This window comes from Dendrobates tinctorius, unplaced genomic scaffold, assembly GCF_039654945.1.
Source record: "Dendrobates tinctorius isolate UK_male_01 unplaced genomic scaffold, ASM3965494v1 ptg000079l, whole genome shotgun sequence".
NCBI lineage: Eukaryota > Metazoa > Chordata > Amphibia > Anura > Dendrobatidae > Dendrobates > Dendrobates tinctorius.
This window is the reverse complement of record NW_027361747.1, coordinates 8429429-8448440: the sequence shown is the minus strand read 5'-3', so window position 1 is coordinate 8448440 and position 19012 is coordinate 8429429. Positions and strand designations below refer to the sequence as shown.

Sequence of the window (19012 nt, the reverse complement as noted above, 5' to 3'; positions counted from 1 at the left end):
TGCACACACTAAATAGATCTTAAAACTGATGATTGGATCTGTGGACCTGGTGTACTTGCTTTGAAACTTTTTTTTAGAATGACTGTAAATTTTTTTTTTTTACATTTTTCTGCTTTTTATTAAAAGAAGCTTTTTATAAGTCACGTCTAAGTGACGTATTTAATGATGTATTCAGTTTGTATTCTGAAATCTTTGGGGCATATCTGCTTTAATCAAAAGATCAAACTAATTAAAGGGAATCTGTCACCAGAGTTTTGACACTTAATGTAGAGACAAATACCCTGATTCCATTGATGTGTCATTTACTGGGCTGTGTGGTATAGTTTTGATAAAAATTACTGTTTTATCCGCAGAATATTATCATTAGGGGACTAGTAAACCTGCTGCCATGAAGATCTCCATATTCATAAGCTGTGTATAACCCCACCACTGATTGGTATCTTTCTGTGCACCCTGTGCATAGGCACAAAGCTGGCAATCAGTGGTGTGGATGGTTTTATACAGAGCTCAGCACTTAGGGCGGAGTCACACTAAATCTATATAAAATCGATCCGAGTCTCCCTGCCGAGAGTTGCCTGAGTGTAATGCGAGTTTCATGTGAGTACAATCTGATGTTTCACACCTAGCATCTGATTTACATCCAAATGCAGTGCGATTGCTATCCGATTGAAATGCGATTTTAACATGAGCTTTTATATGCAGCAATTCTCTATGTCATTTACACATTGTTTTCAAAGGAAATATTCTTCAAAACACACATATATATGTAGTGACCCAGTCCAGAGTGTGTCTGTCCCTTTAAGTAATACTGAATTGTGAGTAGCTTCTGTACACTACTGCTCAGTCTCTAACTGGCCCTCTACATTATTTGTGAGCTGTAATTGTCCATTTCTAGTCACCCTCAGTTTAGATGTAATGCATTTCTCGTTTGCTGTGTTCTGTCGCCATCTAATGGTGAAAGTGTACAATGACTGAATTATTGTTTTGTAAGGATCTGAGATGTGAATTCGGTCTCCTATTGACCAGCTCCTAGTCACATGGTCAATAGGAGGAGCTGTTTTTCCAGGGAAGTCTATAATGTTCTTTAGTCTGAGGGATGCCTTCAGGGAGAGCAGAACACACGTGTAGGAGGTTTTTACCTCAAGATCTTCTGCAGGCGTAAAAGCCTAAGTTCCCTCTTACCTGTACAGACATCATTCTATTTCTGATAGTATTCACCACATGTAAAGTATTGCTGACAGGATTCACCACATCTAAAGAATTGCTGACAGGATTCACCACTTATTAAGTCTTTATGACAGGATTCACCACAGTTTCTACATTCACCTATAAGTACTTGTGCACGTGCCGTGACACACTGTGGAGATAACCCCAAGTACAGGTCTGTAACCTATAATTGCTGCGTCTACTTCCCTCTAAAAAATACCAAAAGACACTGTCCAGTGCTCTTAAAGCTCCAGACACCAATCACATCTCAGCATCTAAGTGTGAACTGTATTTGCCGTGGACTACTCATGAGAGACTGTTCCTTATTTGTTCCAAGTTATAATTCCCTTTCCTGCTGAAGTAAAAGCAACTGTTATCCCCGAGACCGATGTGTGTCATAATTCCTTCGGCTGCGGACACCGTGTGGGGGTGGATAGCAGGGGACGTTTGGCCTGGTCATTACACACAGTGCCTTGCGAAAGTATTCAGCCCCCTGGAACTTTTCAACCTTTTCCCACATATCATGCTTCAAACATCAAGATACCAAATGTAAATTTTTGGTGAAGAATCAACAACAAGTGGGACACAATTGTGAAGCTGAATGAAATTTATTGTTTTTTTTTAAATTTTTGTGAAAATTCAAAAACTGAAAAGTGGGGCGTGCAATATTATTCGGCCCCTTTAACTTAATACTTTGCGCCACCTTTTGCTGCGATTCCAGCTGCAAGTCACTTGTGTTATGTCTCTATCAGTTTTGTACATCGAGAGACTGAAATTCTTGCCCATTCTTCCTTGGCAAACAGCTCAAGCTCAGTGAGGTTAGATGGAGATGGTTTGTGAACAGCAGTTTTCATCTCTTTCCACAGATTCTCAATTGGATTCAAGTCTGTACTTTGACTTGGCCATTCTAACACCTGGATACGTTTATTTGTGAACCATTCCATTGTAGATTTTGCTTTATGTTTGGGATCATTGTCTTGTTGGAAGACAAATCTCCTTCCCAGTGTCAGGTCTTTTGCCGTCTCCAACAGGTTTTCTTCAAGAATGGTCCTGTATTTGGCTCCATCCATCTTCCCATCAATTTTAACCATCTGCCCTGTCCCTGCTGAAGAAAAGCAGGCCCAAACCATGATGCTGCCACCACCATGTTTGACAGTAGGGATGGTGTGTTCAGGGTGATGAGCTGTGTTGCCTTTACGCCAAACATATCAAATTTCGATTTTGGTTTCATCTGACCAGAGCACCTTCTTCCACATGTTTGATGTGTCTCCCAGGTGGCTTGTTGCAAACTTTAAACACTTTTTATGGATATCTTTGAGAAATGGCTTTCTAATTGCCACTCTTCCATAAAGGCCGAATTTGTGCAGTGTACGACTGATTGTTGTCCTACGGACAAACTGTCCAGCCTCAGCTGTAGATCTCTTCAGTTCATCCAGAGTGATCATGGGCCTTTTGACTGCATCTCTGATCAGTCTTCTCCTTGTTTGAGAAGAAATTTTAGAGGGACGTCCAGGTCTTGGTAGATTTGCATTGGTATGATACTCCTTTCATTTCAATATGATCGCTTGCACAGTGCTCCTTGGGATGATTAAAGCTTTGGAAATCATTTTGTATCCAAATCCAGCTTTAAACTTCTCCACAACAGTATCACAGAGCTGCCTGTTGTGTTCCTTGGTCTTCATGATGCTCTCGGTGCTTCAAACAGAACCCTGAGACTATCACAGAGCAGGTGCATTTATACGGAGACTTGATTACACACAGGTGGATTATATTTATCATCATTAGTCATTTAGGACAACATTGGATCATTCAGAGATCCACAATGAACTTCTGGAGTGAGTTTGCTGCACTGAAAGTAAAGGGGCCGAAAAATTATGCACGCCCCACTTTTCAGATTTTTGAATTTCCAACAACATTTAAAATAACCAATACATTTCGATCAACTTAACAATTGTGTCCCACTTGTTGTTGATTCTTTACCAGAAAATCATATTTGGTATCTTTATGTTTGAAGCATGATATGTGGGAAAAGAAAAAGGTTGAAAAGTTCCAGGGGGCCGAATACTTTCGCAAGGCACTGTATATACTGTATGTATATATACTGTATACATATACAGTATATTTATAATAGAATAAAAGTCGACAATTCATGTGCCGCATACAGTAAAATCACACTGACTAGTTAGAATAGAATAGATATATACAGAAAAGAATACATAGCTATATAGATGTCGCATTGACGTCAGAAAGGTGAAGTGAGCTCACTGGCTATGAACTTGCAGGACCTGTCTCACAGTACCGCGCGAGCAGGAGAACTTTCTCACGTGCACGGTGCTGTCAGATAGGTAATATAGTCCATGAGCCAAGAGCCAATTTTGACGATATCGGTACCACCCGGAGTGACTAATTCTCTTTGGTGTTTTTAGGTAGATGCATGTCTGTAGTTTATGTTTTGATATGATAGCCCTTGCACATCAGTAGCTTAACCCCTTCAGACCTATTTGTACCCAAATGCCTAGGCCATTTTTTGTAAATCTGACCTGTCACTTCATGCGGTAATAACTTTGGGACGCTATCACCTACCCACGCCATTCTGAGAATGTTTTCTCGTGACATATTGTACTTCATGGTAGTGCTAATTGTGAGTCAATAGATTTTACCTTTCTGCATAAAAAATTACAAAATACACGAAAATTTGGGAAAAATTCGCTATTTTTGAACTTTGAAATTCTCTATTTTTTACAAAAATGCTGATACTCCCCATAACAGTTATTAGTTTACATTCTCCACATGTCTACTTCACATTGGCATCATTTTGGAAATGAAATTTTATATTTTTCGGATGTGATAAGGCTCATAGTTTTATACGCAATTTTTAAAGTTTACGACTAAATTTCCAAAACCCATTTTTCCAAGGACCAAGTCAGTTCGGACGTCACTTTATGGGTCTTGTATAACAGAACCCACCCATACATTACCCCATTTTGCAAACTACACCCCTCAAGGTGTCCAAAACGGATTTTCAAAACTTTGTTAACCCCTTAGGTGTTGCACAGGAATTCAAGCAAAATGACAGTGAAATATCAAAATTTCAATTTTTTGGCAGATATTCCATTGTAATCCAATTTTACCTGCAACCCAGCAAGGGTTAACAGCAAACCCAAAATTGGTTACCCCAATTCCGCAGTTTATAGAAACACCCCACATGTACACGTAAACTAAATTATGGGCGCGCAAGAGGGCTCAGCACAGAAGGAGAGCTAGGCGGTTTTTGGGATAGTAGATTACACTGGAAGAAATCCAGTGGGCCATGTCGTATTGGAGAGACCCTGAGGTACCCCCAGAGTGGAAACCCCCAAAAGGTTACCACATTTTGGAAACTACACCCCCTAAGGAATGTTTTAGGGGGTATAGTAATCACTTTGACCCAACAAGCGCTCCATTGGAGTTTCATGCACTTGGTTGAGGAAATTGAAAAGTACGTTTTTTACCAAAAAATGTCGCTTTAGGCCCACATTTTTCATTTTGAAAAGGGGGACCAGGAAAAAGTACACCCCACTTTTTATTCCCCATTGTCTCCCGAACACGGCAATACCACAAGTGTTGTCTAAAATCACAGTATTGGCGCACGGCAGGCTTCGTAAGCGAAGCTGCAGCAAAATTCACTGTAAGAAATCTATGGGGCCATGTCACATTTGGAGACACCCTGAGGTCCCGCACAGTGGAAACCCCAAAAAAGTGACCCCATTTTTGAAACTACACCCCCTAAGGAATGTGAATATTAATTTTTCTTAAGTAGCCGGGAAAGCAGAAGCCTGCTTCTGCTTCCTGGCACCCCATGCTGCTTCGCTGGCACCCGGGGGGGCCATAGAAGCTGCCCACTGGCTGGGGGCCCCTGGAGCAGTGGGGCCCTAGACAACTGCTGGCCAGTATACCGGCAGCTGCCTATGCTTGGGGCCACCGGAGAATCCTCCGGTTCTCCGGTGGGCCAGTCCGACCCTGATTACAAGGGTCAAGTTTTTAGTGAGTAGGTGAGAAATGAGTGGGACGCCTACTCACCATATCTCCACCTCAAGGGTGTGGTTGGGAAGTTAAATGTGCAGCCACTGTTTTTTTCTCTGTGTTGTGTGATTGGAAAGGAAGGTCTTCATATGGTGGCTCCAGGAGTACATTTGAAAGATTATTAAAATCGCTTGCTGTACATTATTATTAAATAAAAATGAAAAAGACAATTAAGTTTTTATTTTAAAAAAAAATCTATGTAAGTTTGGTAATACCGTAGTCATACTGACCTGGGGAATCATGTTTTCAGGTACATTTTTAGTAGCAATCAAAACCCCCCAAAAAATACCAGAATTGCATTTTTTCTCCATTTCATCACACTTGGAATATTGTTTCCTGTTCTTCAGTACGCTGTATGGTAAAATGAATGTGTCATTCAAAACTTGTCCCGTAAAAAAACAAGTGAACATACAGCTATGACTGTGGAAAAAAAAGCAGTTGTGACTCTTGGAATTAAGTGGGAAAGAAAACCCCAAAAAAACCAAAACAAAATTTGCCTGTAGAGGCAAAGGGTTAATCATAGCGAACAAATAAATATTGTCAATATTCTCTGTGTCATTTTTTTTTTTGTTCGCTATTTGGATATTTTCCTGTAATAACAGAAATAAATACAGTGTTTCTCTTTTGGGGCTTATATTACAGAGATGTGAAACTTATGCTATTTTTATGTTGTTTTGAAAGACTGGTATTCATTATGTGCCAATCTCCAGCTTCACACAATAATCCAAAAATGTCTCTGTGTGTAAAAAAATGTTAATGAAGAACAGCCAAAAAAATAAAAAACAAATTAAATTTTCATATGTGCCTGCTTAACATTAGGCATCAGTTCCCCCAGGTGTTATGCCTTCCTCCAAGTGAGCGCGCTGTCATTTCTCCGAAAAGCTTGGTTCACGCTGTGCCCCTATTATAATTGTTACAGTTTTGTAAAAAAAACTACATCTGTTATCTGTTTTTATTTTTCATTGAGAAAGAATAATTTTATGTTGATTAAATAGTTTCAATTCCTCTTTGGTGTAAAATTTTTAGGGGGGTATTCCATTTAAGAATGAGGCTATATGTCTGAATAATATGAAACTTGTGGCATGAAATCTAGAGCCACCCTAAGACCAAAGGGTTATACTCTCCTTTGCTTAAGTTCTGTACAATGTTCCCGTTTTCCCACTGTGCAGGAATCAACAACATAGGCTTATTTCCTTCCAGGGAAACTGTCAGCAGATTTTGTTATTTACAGTAGTCTGAGACCAGAATAATGAAAGGGAAGAGAGCCTGATTCCAGGGATGTGTCACTTTATTAGGCTGTGTGCTGTACTCTCAATATCATTAGCAGATTATCACTGCCTGATTAGGTCTGCTTTGCAAACCAGTCCAGCTAATTTGTGTAACCCGCCCCCACCACTGATTGACAGCTTGCTGATAATTCACAGTGTACACAGGAAGCTGACAATCAATTGTGTGAAAAGGGTTATACAGGGCTTCTGAAAATAGATGACTGTCAGCAGTTTTACTAGTACTGCAGCTCTGCATTCTGACCATTGCTACATCTACAGGAGAGAAAACAGAGATTTATCAAAAATGCAGCCAGCAGTTCAATAAGTGGTAGATGCTTTGTTGGAATCAGGCTCTCTGCCCCTACATCACGCTGCTCACAGATTCCATAGCAAAAACCTGCTGACATATTCCCTTTAAAATAGGACTGTTTTGTAATTCCCTACACAGTATTTAAACAGGAGCTTTGGTGCACACCAGGGATGCACAACCTTTTTTTGGATCACAGGCCACATTGTCATACTGAACCAATCCCAAGAGCGACACTAAGGGTATGTGCACACATTGCGGATCCGCAGCGGATTTGGCCCTGCGGATCCGAAGCAGTTTCTGCTGCATTGTACAGTACCTTTGTAGTCAATGGAAATTGAAAAACGCTGTGCACTTACTGCGGATTTTTCCGTGCGGATTAGCTGCGGTTTTAAACCCGCAGCATGTCAGTTCTTTGTGCGGAATCCACAGCTGTTTGACACCTGCTCCATCACCAGGTGTCAAAATGCAAGGGAAAAAAAGCAGGCTAATCCGCACTAAATCCGCAGGTAAAACGCAGGTCATTTGACCTGCGGATTTACCCAAATCCGCGCGGAAAAATCCTCAGCACAATCCGCAACGTGTGCACACACCCTTACAATGAAAGGGGTGTTACCATCAGTGACCTTTATGGTATATCAAAAAGGAATAACCATGTCTGATAGGTGCAACTTCTTCCAAGAATTTTCCCTCCACCAATCAGTGCTCTCTATTGCTCTATTGTGGTAAATCCACAGTGATTTCATGAGGATTTAGAAATACATTCTGCCCCTACATTCACATCTAAAATCTAATCAAATACTCCTTGAATTTAAGATTTATTTTAATGGTAAAAAGAAAAAGTTCCGATAGCGTACACATTGATGGTTTTTTTCACGCTATTTTGAGCATTTTCCAGTAAAATAAATAGAACTTTATCCAAAAAGAATATGATGCAATTTTTATGTGGATTTTTCAGTAAGATCTGACTGTGTATATAATGTAATGAGGCAGAGGCCAAGGCTTTCTAGAATATAGCTTTGTGCTTACTGCCTGACTATTTACAACTCCCATAAACGACAGTGGAGAGAATCATTCATGGAAGACCACCGATTCAATTCACAACTCTCATAAACGACAGTGAAGAGAATTATTCGTGGAAGACCACCGATTCAATTCACAACTCTCATAAATGACAGTGGAGAGAATCATTCATGGAAGACCACCGATTCGATTCACAACTCTCATAAACGACAGTGGAGAGAATCACTCATGGAAGATCTCCGATCCAATTCACAACTCTCATAAACGACAGTGGAGCGAATCATTCATGGAAGAACTCCGATCCAATTCACAACTCTCATAAACGACAGTGGAGAGAATGGAAGACCACCAATCCAATTCACAACTCTCATAAATGACAGGGGAGAGAATCATTCATGGAAGACCACCGATTCAATTCACAACTCTCATAAATGACAGTGGAGAGAATCATTCATGGAAGACCACCGATTCGATTCACAACTCTCATAAACGACAGTGGAGCGAATCATTCATGAAAGAACTCCGATCCAATTCACAACTCTCATAAACGATAGTGGAGAGAATCATTCGTGGAAGACCACCAATCCGATTCACAACTCTCATAAACGACAGTGGAGAGAATCATTCATGGAAGACCACCGATCCGATTCACAACTCTCATAAACGACAGTGGAGAGAATCATTCATGGAAGACCACCAATCCGATTCACAACTCTCATAAACGATAGTGGAGAGAATCATTCGTGGAAGACCACCAATCCGATTCACAACTCTCATAAACGACAGTGGAGAGAATCATTCGTGGAAGACCACCAATCCGATTCACAACTCTCATAAACGGCAATGGAGAGAATCATTCATGGAAGACCACCGATCCGATTCACAACTCATAAACGACAGTGAAGAGAATCATTCGTGGAAGACCACCGATCCAATTCACAACTCTCATAAAAAACAGTGAAGAGAATCATTCGTGGAAGACCACCGATCCAATTCACAACTCTCATAAAAAACAGTGAAGAGAATCATTCGTGGAAGACCACCGATCCAATTCACAACTCTCATAAAAAACAGTGAAGAGAATCATTCGTGGAAGACCACCGATCCAATTCACAACTCTCATAAAAAACAGTGAAGAGAATCATTCGTGGAAGACCACCGATCCAATTCACAACTCTCATAAAAAACAGTGAAGAGAATCATTCGTGGAAGACCACCAATCCGATTCACAACTCTCATAAACGACAGTGAAGAGAATCATTCGTGGAAGACCACCGATCCAATTCACTACTCTCATAAACGACAGTGGAGAGAATCATTCATGGAAGACCACCGATCCAATTCACAACTCTCATAAACGACAGGGAGAGAATCATTCATGGAAGAACTCCGATCCAATTCACAACTCTCATAAACGACAGTGAAGAGAATCATTCGTGGAAGACCACCGATCCGATTCTCAACTCCCATAAACGACAATGGAGGGAATCATGGAAGACCACCAATCCAATTCACATACTCCTTTCTGGAGTGCCAAACTGGTTAAGAGACCCCATTATCCCGATGCATAAGCCATCTATAGATGTCTCTTAGTACTTGCCAGTCCCTGTTCCTCACATACTTGCTAATCCTCTGTGTGTGGCAGCTCACATATAGTTAATCTAGCAGATAAGCATTTTTGTGTCCATATGTTTGGGGGCAACACAGAATAGCAGGCTCCATGTGGCCCCCAGGCTGCAGGTTATGCATCCCTGGTGTACACAGACCCTTATTATTTTGTATGGATGGGGCTACTATTATAAGGTCATCAGTAGTAGAAATGTTATATTTACATTTTTCCAGAAGTCCTTCACAATCTTACTAAAATAAAAGGGACATTCCATCCAGAAGAATATATAATCTATAGGTGATAAAGGTTAGATTGGTAGAAACCACCAACAGGAACAACCAGAAGCCTGATTCCCTAGCTTCAAGACTCCAAAACAGGCACACATTTATTTCCATTAGTGCCCTAGACTATGAATGGAGCGGAGGGGCATATGCCCGACTGCCACACTATTATCAGTCCTCCTGTCTGCAGTTTTGAACTGGGTCTCTCACTAGTGATCCCAGCAAGTGGTGACTATAGACAGAAGAGGGCTCCTATGGAGAAACACTACATGGGGCCTTTACAGTCCAAAAGTTCATTACAATGCACAATTCACCTGCTTTGGAGGTAAAAATGGGCCCCCTTACCTTTTGGGCCTCTATGTGGCTGCAGAAGATGTCCCAATTTTAATATGTCCGCCCCTGATCCCAGCAGTCAGACCACCACCAATCTAGCACATTTATTCCTTATCTATTGGAAAGGTGATGAGTGCTTTTCGACAGAAAGCCCCTCTAATTATGTTATTAAAAGAAAGCGATTTTTTTTTAACAGCTTACTTTTTGTTAATGGTTAACTAATTAATTAGAAAATTGAATTGATAATTAAAAGTGTAATAGCAATGGGTGTAGAAGTGCAGTTACATCATGGCTCTAGAAATTGTTCGGTACCAATTGGGGGACAATGACAATTGGTGGATCGTGTTAAAATTTTACAATTGGGGCCCAGGAGCATTAAGTTCCTTCTTTGTAAAGCGCTGCGGAATATGTATATAAATAAAAATTATTATTCTTATATTAAATGCTTAATTGCTGTGCAATTCTAGATATAAATTATATGGGTAAAAAAAATGTTCTCAGGTTTTCTAGGAATGTTGACAAAGGTCCTTTTTTCTTAATATGGAAACATGCAGCTCTCTTAGCTATAGCTTAGTCTGATCCACCTGCGAGCTGTAACCTTTTGAACGAAAATGAGTGAAATGCAGATTTTAAATAAACCTAGGTCGTAAAGTATGTATAATGTACCAGCGACCCGAGAAGTAAAGGTCATGCGCAAGTGGTAGACTTTCTTATATATTATCTGTTCTCCTGCTGTGATCCAAATGAGCCATGGATATTAAGCAAGGCGCTGCCATTTGGGACGCAGCAGCTGGTATCTACATAGACAAATTCCTTAATTATGCGGTGTGAAATTTTGGAGAGACCAATTCTAATTTTAATTTCGTAACCGTGATAGTAATTTACTGCTATAATCTTTCTAATAACATTCAGTGAGAGATATCCTGTAGTAACCTACAGCTTGCACCAAAATGAGAAAATCTTGTGAAATGTTAATGGAAGAAGTCAAGAGTTCAACTTCTTTAACATAACATGACTTGACCTGACCTTGAAAGTATATAGTGGTAGCACAATCCATCAGTCAAGAGCACTCTGTGGATAAATGGGAATAATAGGCAAGTATGACTAGGATTGCACCATAAGATATTTAAAAGCCAAATATATTTTAATTTGCTATAATTGTACAATTTATTAGAATCATTTCATGCAGGATGCTATTGCACCATACCATAGACATAGAGCGCAAATTGGTTTAGAATGGTTTACTAGGAAATAAAAGTTAGGCAGAATAAAAAATAAATGCATACTGTAATACTAACTTGGACTGATTCCACATAGCTCCCATTTTGCTTTTTGTTCTGTTCTTCACTCTACGAAAATGTCTACCAGCTTAGATGGGTCAGTGTTGTGCCAGGTGATTAACGGAGTTGGCATTTCCAACCATTTATAGTGCATGAAGAACATGAACTGGAAGATCACACAAGTAAAAATGGTATAAGGAGCAGAAAGGGAAATATGTGGGGATCAGGGAAGTTAAGAATTATTTATTTTCTGGAACGACTCACTTGGTCAAGTGGATCTTTAAAGTCTTTGGTTAGAACGTCGGTGGTTGGCTGTAGAGGTCGGATAACTGGAAGAATAGAGGTTATATTGATGGGATGTCTGCTAGAAAAACAAAGGCTATAGTGGTGGGACAATAGCTCGTGCTCAATTCTGAGCAAAGGGTCTGAATACTTATGACCATGTGATATTTCAGTTTTTCTTTTTTAATAAATTAGCAAAAATTTCTACATTTCTGTTTTTTTCAGTCAAGATAGAATCATAGAATCGTAGAGTTGGAAGGGACCTCCTGGGCCATATGGTCCAACCCCCTGCTCAAAACAGGATTTGCTAAATCATCCCAGACAGATGTCTGTCCAGCCTCTGTTTAGACTTCTATTGAAAGAGAACTCACCACCTCTCGTGGCAGCCTGTTCCACTCATTGATCACTCTAACTGTGAAAAAGTTTTTTCTAATATCTAATCTGTGTCTCCTCCTATTCAGTTTCATCCCATTGCTTCTAGTCTTTCCTTGTGCAAATGAGAATAAAGATGATCCTTCTACAATGTGACAGCCCTTGAGATATTTGTAGACAGCTATTAAGTCTCCTTTCAGTCTTCTCTTTTGTAAGCTAAACATTCCCAAATTCTGCAACCTTTCCTCATTAGACAGGGTTTGCAGACCAGTCACCATTCTGGTCGCTCTTTTCTGAACTAGCTCCAGTTTGTTGATATCTTTTTTAAAATGTGGCACCCAAAACTGGACACAGTATCCCAGATGAGGTCTGACCAAAGAGGAGTAGAGGGCAAAAATGACTTCACGTGATCTAGACTGTATGCTTCTTTTAATACATCCTAGAATTGCATTTGCCTTTCTTGCTGCTGCATCACACTGTTGACTCATATTAAGTCTGTGATCTATTAGTATACCCAAGTCTTTTTCACATGTGCTGTTGCTTAGCCCTATTCCTCCCATTCTGTATATGCTTTTTTCATTTTTATTGCCCAGAAGTAGTACTTTGCATTTTTCCCTGTTAAAAACCATTCTGTTAGTTGCTGTCCACTGCTCCAGTTTATTTATATCTTTTTGAATCCTCTCTTCTCTAGTATTAGCTATCCCTCCTAGCTTTGTGTCATCAGCAAATTTAATCAGTTTACCCTCAATTCCTTCATCTAAATCATTGATAAAGATGTTGAACAATATAGGGCCCAGGACAGAGCCCTGTGGTACCCCACTTGAGACATTCTTCCAACTGGATTTGCAGCCATTTACGACCACTCTTTGGGTCCGATCACTAAGCCAGTTATGAATCCACCTAACAGTTGCCTTGTCCATTCCATACTTAGCCATTTTTTCAATAAGGATTGTGTGAAATACTTTGTTAAATGCTTTGCTGAAGTCAAGATATACTATATCTAAAGCATTTCCCTGATCCACCCAATCAGTGATTCTGTCATAGAAGGAAATTAAGTTAGTCTGACATGACTTATTAGTTACAAACCCATGCTGACTCTGTTTAATCACTTCATTCTTATCCAGGTACTTACATACATGTTGTTTAATAATTTGTTCAAAGATCTTTCCTGGTATAGAAGTCAGACTCACCGGCCTATAGTTGTCTGGGTCCACCTTCTTCCCCTTTTTGAAGATAGGAACAACATTTGCTCTTCTCCAGTCTTCTGGGACATCTCCTGTTCTCCAAGAATTTTCAAAGATTATGGAGAGGGGTTAAAAAATTTCTTCTGCTATCTCCTTCAGTACTCTGGGGTGTAATTCATCTGGACCTGGAGACTTGAATTCATTTAGGTTAGCTAAGTGTTTCCTCACTATCTTTCTGTTTATAGATATCCTGGATTCTTCTATTTCCTTAATAGGACAGTGAAGAACAGTTGATGTTACATTTCCTTTCTGAGAGAAAACAGATGCAAAATAGGAATTTAAAAGTTTGGCCTTCTCAACATCCTGTCTAACCATTTCATCATTTTCATCCTGTAACAATCCTATAGCATCTTTGACTTTTCTTTTACTTTTGACATATCCCCAATATCCTTTATTATTGCTTTTGACGTCTCTTGCAAGCCACAATTCATTGTCAGCTTGAGATAATCTGATTTGTGCCCTGCAAATTCTGCAGAAAGCTGTTATGATTGGGTCACTGAGGAGGAAAGCAAGACCAAGCTAAGGCACAGGAAACCAGAGAGGTTGGTAACTAAGCGGATTGCAGACCCCTGATCCTATCCACACAACTAGCAGTAGTCGTGGAGCATACCTACGATGATTCTTAGATGCCTCGACACAGCCGGAGTACTAAATAAGCCTAAAGCAAGAAAGGGGAAATCTAAATTGCCCCAGAGCAGACCCCAAAGGAATAGATAGCCCCCAAACATATATTGTCAGTGAGACAAGATGAAAACACAAACGCAGGTAGAAAAATAGGCTGAGCAAACGATGGGGCCCAAACTAACTAGACAGGACAGGAAAGGAAAGACACTGTCTGCAATCTCGCAAAAAAACCTGCAAAAAATGCCCAACACGTCTGATGGAAAAAATACTGAAGTCACTAGACTTCGTCCACTATATCAGCACTCTGGTATATTCTGAAAGCAGAGCAAAGAGAGGCCAATCTAATAAGGGACAAAAACAAACTGGCACAAACAGTAACATAAGAATGGAAATTCAGCACAGCCTCAGCCGGGGCTGGCTAACCACATAAAACTGAAATAGACAAAACCAAATCAAATGTGAACAATAGAAAAAGAACACTTAGCTTGACTGAGCTGGAAACTAAGACCTCAGGAGGCAGGAAAAAATCACCAGCTGGGATACAGGGAGTCGGCTGTCTTAAATCCAGTCAGAAACTCCAAATGTCCAATTGTCCTCCTCATTATCAGGTGGCAGGCCTCTGTTAATTAGATCAGCTCCATTACCTCCTGTAACCATCAGAGGGAGCCCGGAAAGTGAACTTGCGACCCCTCTGTCAATATAACCAGCTCCACTACCTTCACTAGTAACCAGAGGTAGGCCAGAAAGTGAATTCACAACAGACAGCATTATATTCTTCTTTAGATATGCCTCCCTCTTTCCATTTTATAAACATTTCTTTCTTCCTTTTTAGCATGTGCTTAAGTTCTGTGTTCATCCATCCTGCTTTGCTTTAATGCTTCCTATTCTTCCCTCTTTTCAGAATTGTTAACAATTGTGCTTTGAGAATTTCATTTTTCAAGATTTCCCATCCTTCCTGGACATTTTTGTCCTTAAGAATATCCAGCCTTTGGATCCCTCCAATTCTCTTTCTAAGTCCCTTAATATCTGCCTTTCTGAAATCTAATCTGGACGTCTGAGTCTTCACAGGTCTTCCTCCTCTAGTTATCCAAAATTCTAAAATAGCATGGTCGCTACCTCCTAGGGTCCCAGCCACTTTTACCTTCTCAACCATTGCCTCCCTGTTTATAAGGATTAGATCCAAGGTAGCAGTTCCCCTTGTTTTCTCCCCTACCTTTTGGAAGATAAAGTTGTCAGCAAGAGAGGATAAGAATTTCCTTGACCTGTTAGTTTTGCCTGAGAGAGATTCCCAACAAATGTCTGGATAGTTGAAATCTCCCATGACAACTATGTCATATTTTTTGGAGAACTTGGCCATTTGATGCATAAAGAGTTCATCCATATCTTCAGCTTGCACAGGCAGCCTGTAGTAAATGCCTACAATGGTGTCCTTTCCATTGTTCTGCCCTTGTATTCTTACCCAAACAGTTTCCACAGAACTCCCAGTCTCCGAAGCTTCAATCTCTGGCTAACACGGTACAAAGATATACATCTTTCCTGTGTGCAGATATACGCGTTTCTAACATACAATGCGACACCTCCTCCTTGTTTATCAAGTCTGTTTCTTGCAAATAAGTTGTATCCTTCTAGCCTTGTATTCCAATCATGTGTATCGTCCCACCAAGTTTCAGTGATTCCAATGACATCATATTTCTTTTCCTGCGTTAGTAGTTCCAATTCTCCTTGTTTGTTGCCCATGCTTTGTGCATTAGTATAGAAACATTTTAGTTTGTGATTGGTTTCTCTTTCTCCAATATTTTTATTATTTAGATTTTTTTGTCTTTGTTCTTTCCTCCCACTTCTAATAGCAGAGTTCTCAATAGCATTTGTCAGGTGTATGGCTTTTTCTGGCCTTTTGCTTCCATTTGCTCTGGGATGCAGAGTGTACATTAATGAGAAAAAAAATGAACTTTTTTGAATTTACCAAATGGCTGCAATGAAACAAAGAGTGAAAAATTTAAAGGGGTCTGAATACTTTCTGAACCCACTGTATCTACAGACTTGTAGCTGAAGACTGGATAACCCCTTTAATAATATATTAGAATAAAAATAAATCCAATCATCTAAACAAAGTTAGTTTCTATTATTTGCACCTGAGTTTGATTAAATATGTATATTTTTATTATGTTTTACACTTTACAAATGATTTTACTTAAAGGAAAATCTTTGTCTTCCCTCTGTTTCCTAGTTATCCCTTACTACCATGCAGATCATTCTGTGAGGCTGCTCAAGATGGCTGCGGGCCAGTGCTGGAAATGGTGAATTCCTCTTGGCCGGAGTTCCTGAGATGCTCCCAATTCCTGAACAAGTCAGATAACAGCAATTTGAGTCGTGTCTGCTTCTCCCCACAACATGAAAAAGGAAGACAATGTATGTAATTACATTAAGAAATGAATGTTTTAATAAATGATACAGATGTAGTAGAAAAAGTCTACTGCCAAAAGAGCCGAATGTATCAGTTCTGTGATATGCACCATGATCGTCCTAGGTGCATAGTGGGGGCAAACTGTGCAGGAAAAGTAGAGAGGAGAAGTTTTTAGAAACATAAAAATTGTTCATGTATATAGCTGAAACCAGATTTTACATACACTATGTAAAAAGACACATATATATGTATGTTTTTCTCAATATCTGACATGAAATCAGAATAAACCTTTCCCATTTTAGGTCAATTAGGATTACCATAATTATTAATATTTGCAAAATTCCAGGATAATGAGAGAGAGAATGTTTTAAGGCATTTTATTACTTACAGGTGCTTCTCACAAAATTAGAATATCATCAAAAAGTTAATTTATTTCAGTTCTTCAATAAAAAAGTGATACTCATATATTATATGCAGTCATTACAGAGTGATCTATTTCAAGTGTTTATTTCTGTTAATGTTGATGATTATGGCTTACAGCCAATGAAAACCCAAAAGTCATTATCTCAGTAAATTAGAATACTTTATAACACCAGCTTGAAAAATGATTTTAAAATCCGAAATGTTGGCCTACTGAATTGTATGTTCAGTAAATGCACTCAGTACTTGGTCGGAGCTCCTTTTGCATCAATTACTGCATCAATGTGGCGTGGCATGGAGGCGATCAGCCTGTGGCACTGCTGAGGTGTTATGGAAGCCCAGGTTGCTTTGATAGCAGCCTTCAGCTCACCTGCATTGTTGGGTCTGGTGACTCATCTTCCTCTTGATAATACCCCATAGATTCTCTATGGGGTTGAGGTCAGGCAAGTTTGCTGGCCAATCAAGCACAGTGATACTGTTGTTTTTAAACCAGGTATTGATACTTTTGGCAGTATGCTAAGTCCTTCTGGAGAATTAAATTTCCATCTCCAAAATATCTTGTTGGCAGAGGGAAGCATGAAGTGCTCTAAAATGTCCTGGAAGACAGCTGTGCTGACTTTGGTCTTGATAAAACACAGCGGACCTACACCAGCAGATGACATGGCCACTCACTGATTGTGGAAACTTTGCACTAGACCTCAAGCATCTTGGATTGTGTGCCTCTCCTCTCTTCCTCCAGATTCTGGGACCTTGATTTCCAAATGAAATGCAAAATTTACTTTAATCTGAAAACAACACCTTGGACCACTGACACAGTCCAGTTCTTTTTCTCCTTGACCCAGGTAAGATGCTTCTGGTGTTGTCTATTGGTCATGAGTGACTTGACACAAGGAATGCGACACGTGTAGCCCATGTCCTAGATATGTCTGTGTTGGTGGCTCTTGAAGCAATTACTCCAGCAGCAGTCCACTCCTTATGAATCTCCCCCAAACTTTTGAGTGGCCTTTTCTTAACATCCTTTCAAAGCTGTGGTTATCTCGGTTGCTTGTGCACCTTTTTCTAGCATGCTTTTTCCTTTAACTCAACTTTCCATTAAAAAAAGCTTGGATACAGTACTCTGTGAACAGCCAGCTTCTTTTGCAATGACCTTTTGTGGCTTACCCGACTTGTGGAGTGTGTCAATGACTGACTTCTGGACATCTGTCAAATCAGCAGTCTTTCCCATGATTGTGGAGTCTACTGAAGAAGGCTAAGGGTCCTTTTTAAATGCTTAGGAAGCCTTTGCAGGTTTTTTGTTAATTATTCTAATCTACTGAGAAAATGACTTTTGGGTTTTTATTGGCTGTAAACAATAATCAGCAACATTAACAGAAATAAACACTTGAATAGGATCACTCTGTTTGTAATGACTCTATATAATATGAGTTTCACTTTTTGTATTAAAGAACTGAAATAAATTAACTTTTTGATGATTTTCTAAAGTTGTGAGAAGTACCTGTACTGCAAAGTCAAAAGTTTACATACACTAAGATTACTATGCCTTTAAACAATTTTGGACTGCCATATGATGATGTCATATGTATGGAAGCTTCTGATTTTTTGGCAACAGCTGAGTTAATTAGAGACACACCTGTTGATGTCTTTTAATGCACACCCGAAACGCACTGCTTTATGTAGCTTCATGGGAAAGTCTCAAAATATCAGCAAAGATATAAGGAAGAGAATTGTGGACTTGCACAAGTCTGGATCATCCTTGGGTATAATTTCAAGGTACCTGAAAGTGCCTGGTTAATCTATACAAACAATTATATGCAAGTACAAACAAGATGGGAATCTCCAGCCATCATACCGCTCATGAAGGAATCCGTTTCAGTGTACCAAAGATGAACATGTTTTGGTCTGATATATGCTTATCAATCCAAGGACAAAAGCAAAAGACCTTTTGAAGATGATGGAGGAAGCTGGTAAGATTGTATCAATATCCACAGTGAGACAAGTACTGTATCAACATGAGCTGAAAGGCCACTGTGCCAGGAAGAAGCCATTACTCCAAAAGAAATATAAAAAAGCCAGATTATTGTTTGCAAATGCACACTGGAACAAAGACCTTAATTTTTGGAGACACGTCCTGTGGTCTGATGAAACTAAAATTTAACTTTTCGAGCATAATGATCATTGTTACGTTTGGAAGAAAAAAGAGAAGCTTTGAAGCCTAAGAACACCATCCCAACTGTGAAACACGTAGGCGGCAGCATCATGTTGTGGGTTTGTTTTGCTGCAGAATAGACTGGTGCACT

At 39.6% G+C, this 19012-nt stretch overlaps 1 protein-coding gene across 2 annotated transcripts in view; it reads left to right on the top strand.

Moving 5' to 3' along the window:
* CORIN (corin, serine peptidase) overlaps window positions 1-19012 on the top strand; it is a 562174-nt gene that overhangs the window by 316738 nt on the left and 226424 nt on the right. For both annotated transcript variants that reach the window (XM_073583463.1, XM_073583464.1), the window contains exon 5: window positions 16119-16300. In XM_073583463.1, the coding sequence (XP_073439564.1) occupies window positions 16119-16300 (182 nt within the window). The remainder of the gene's footprint in view (window positions 1-16118; window positions 16301-19012) is intronic.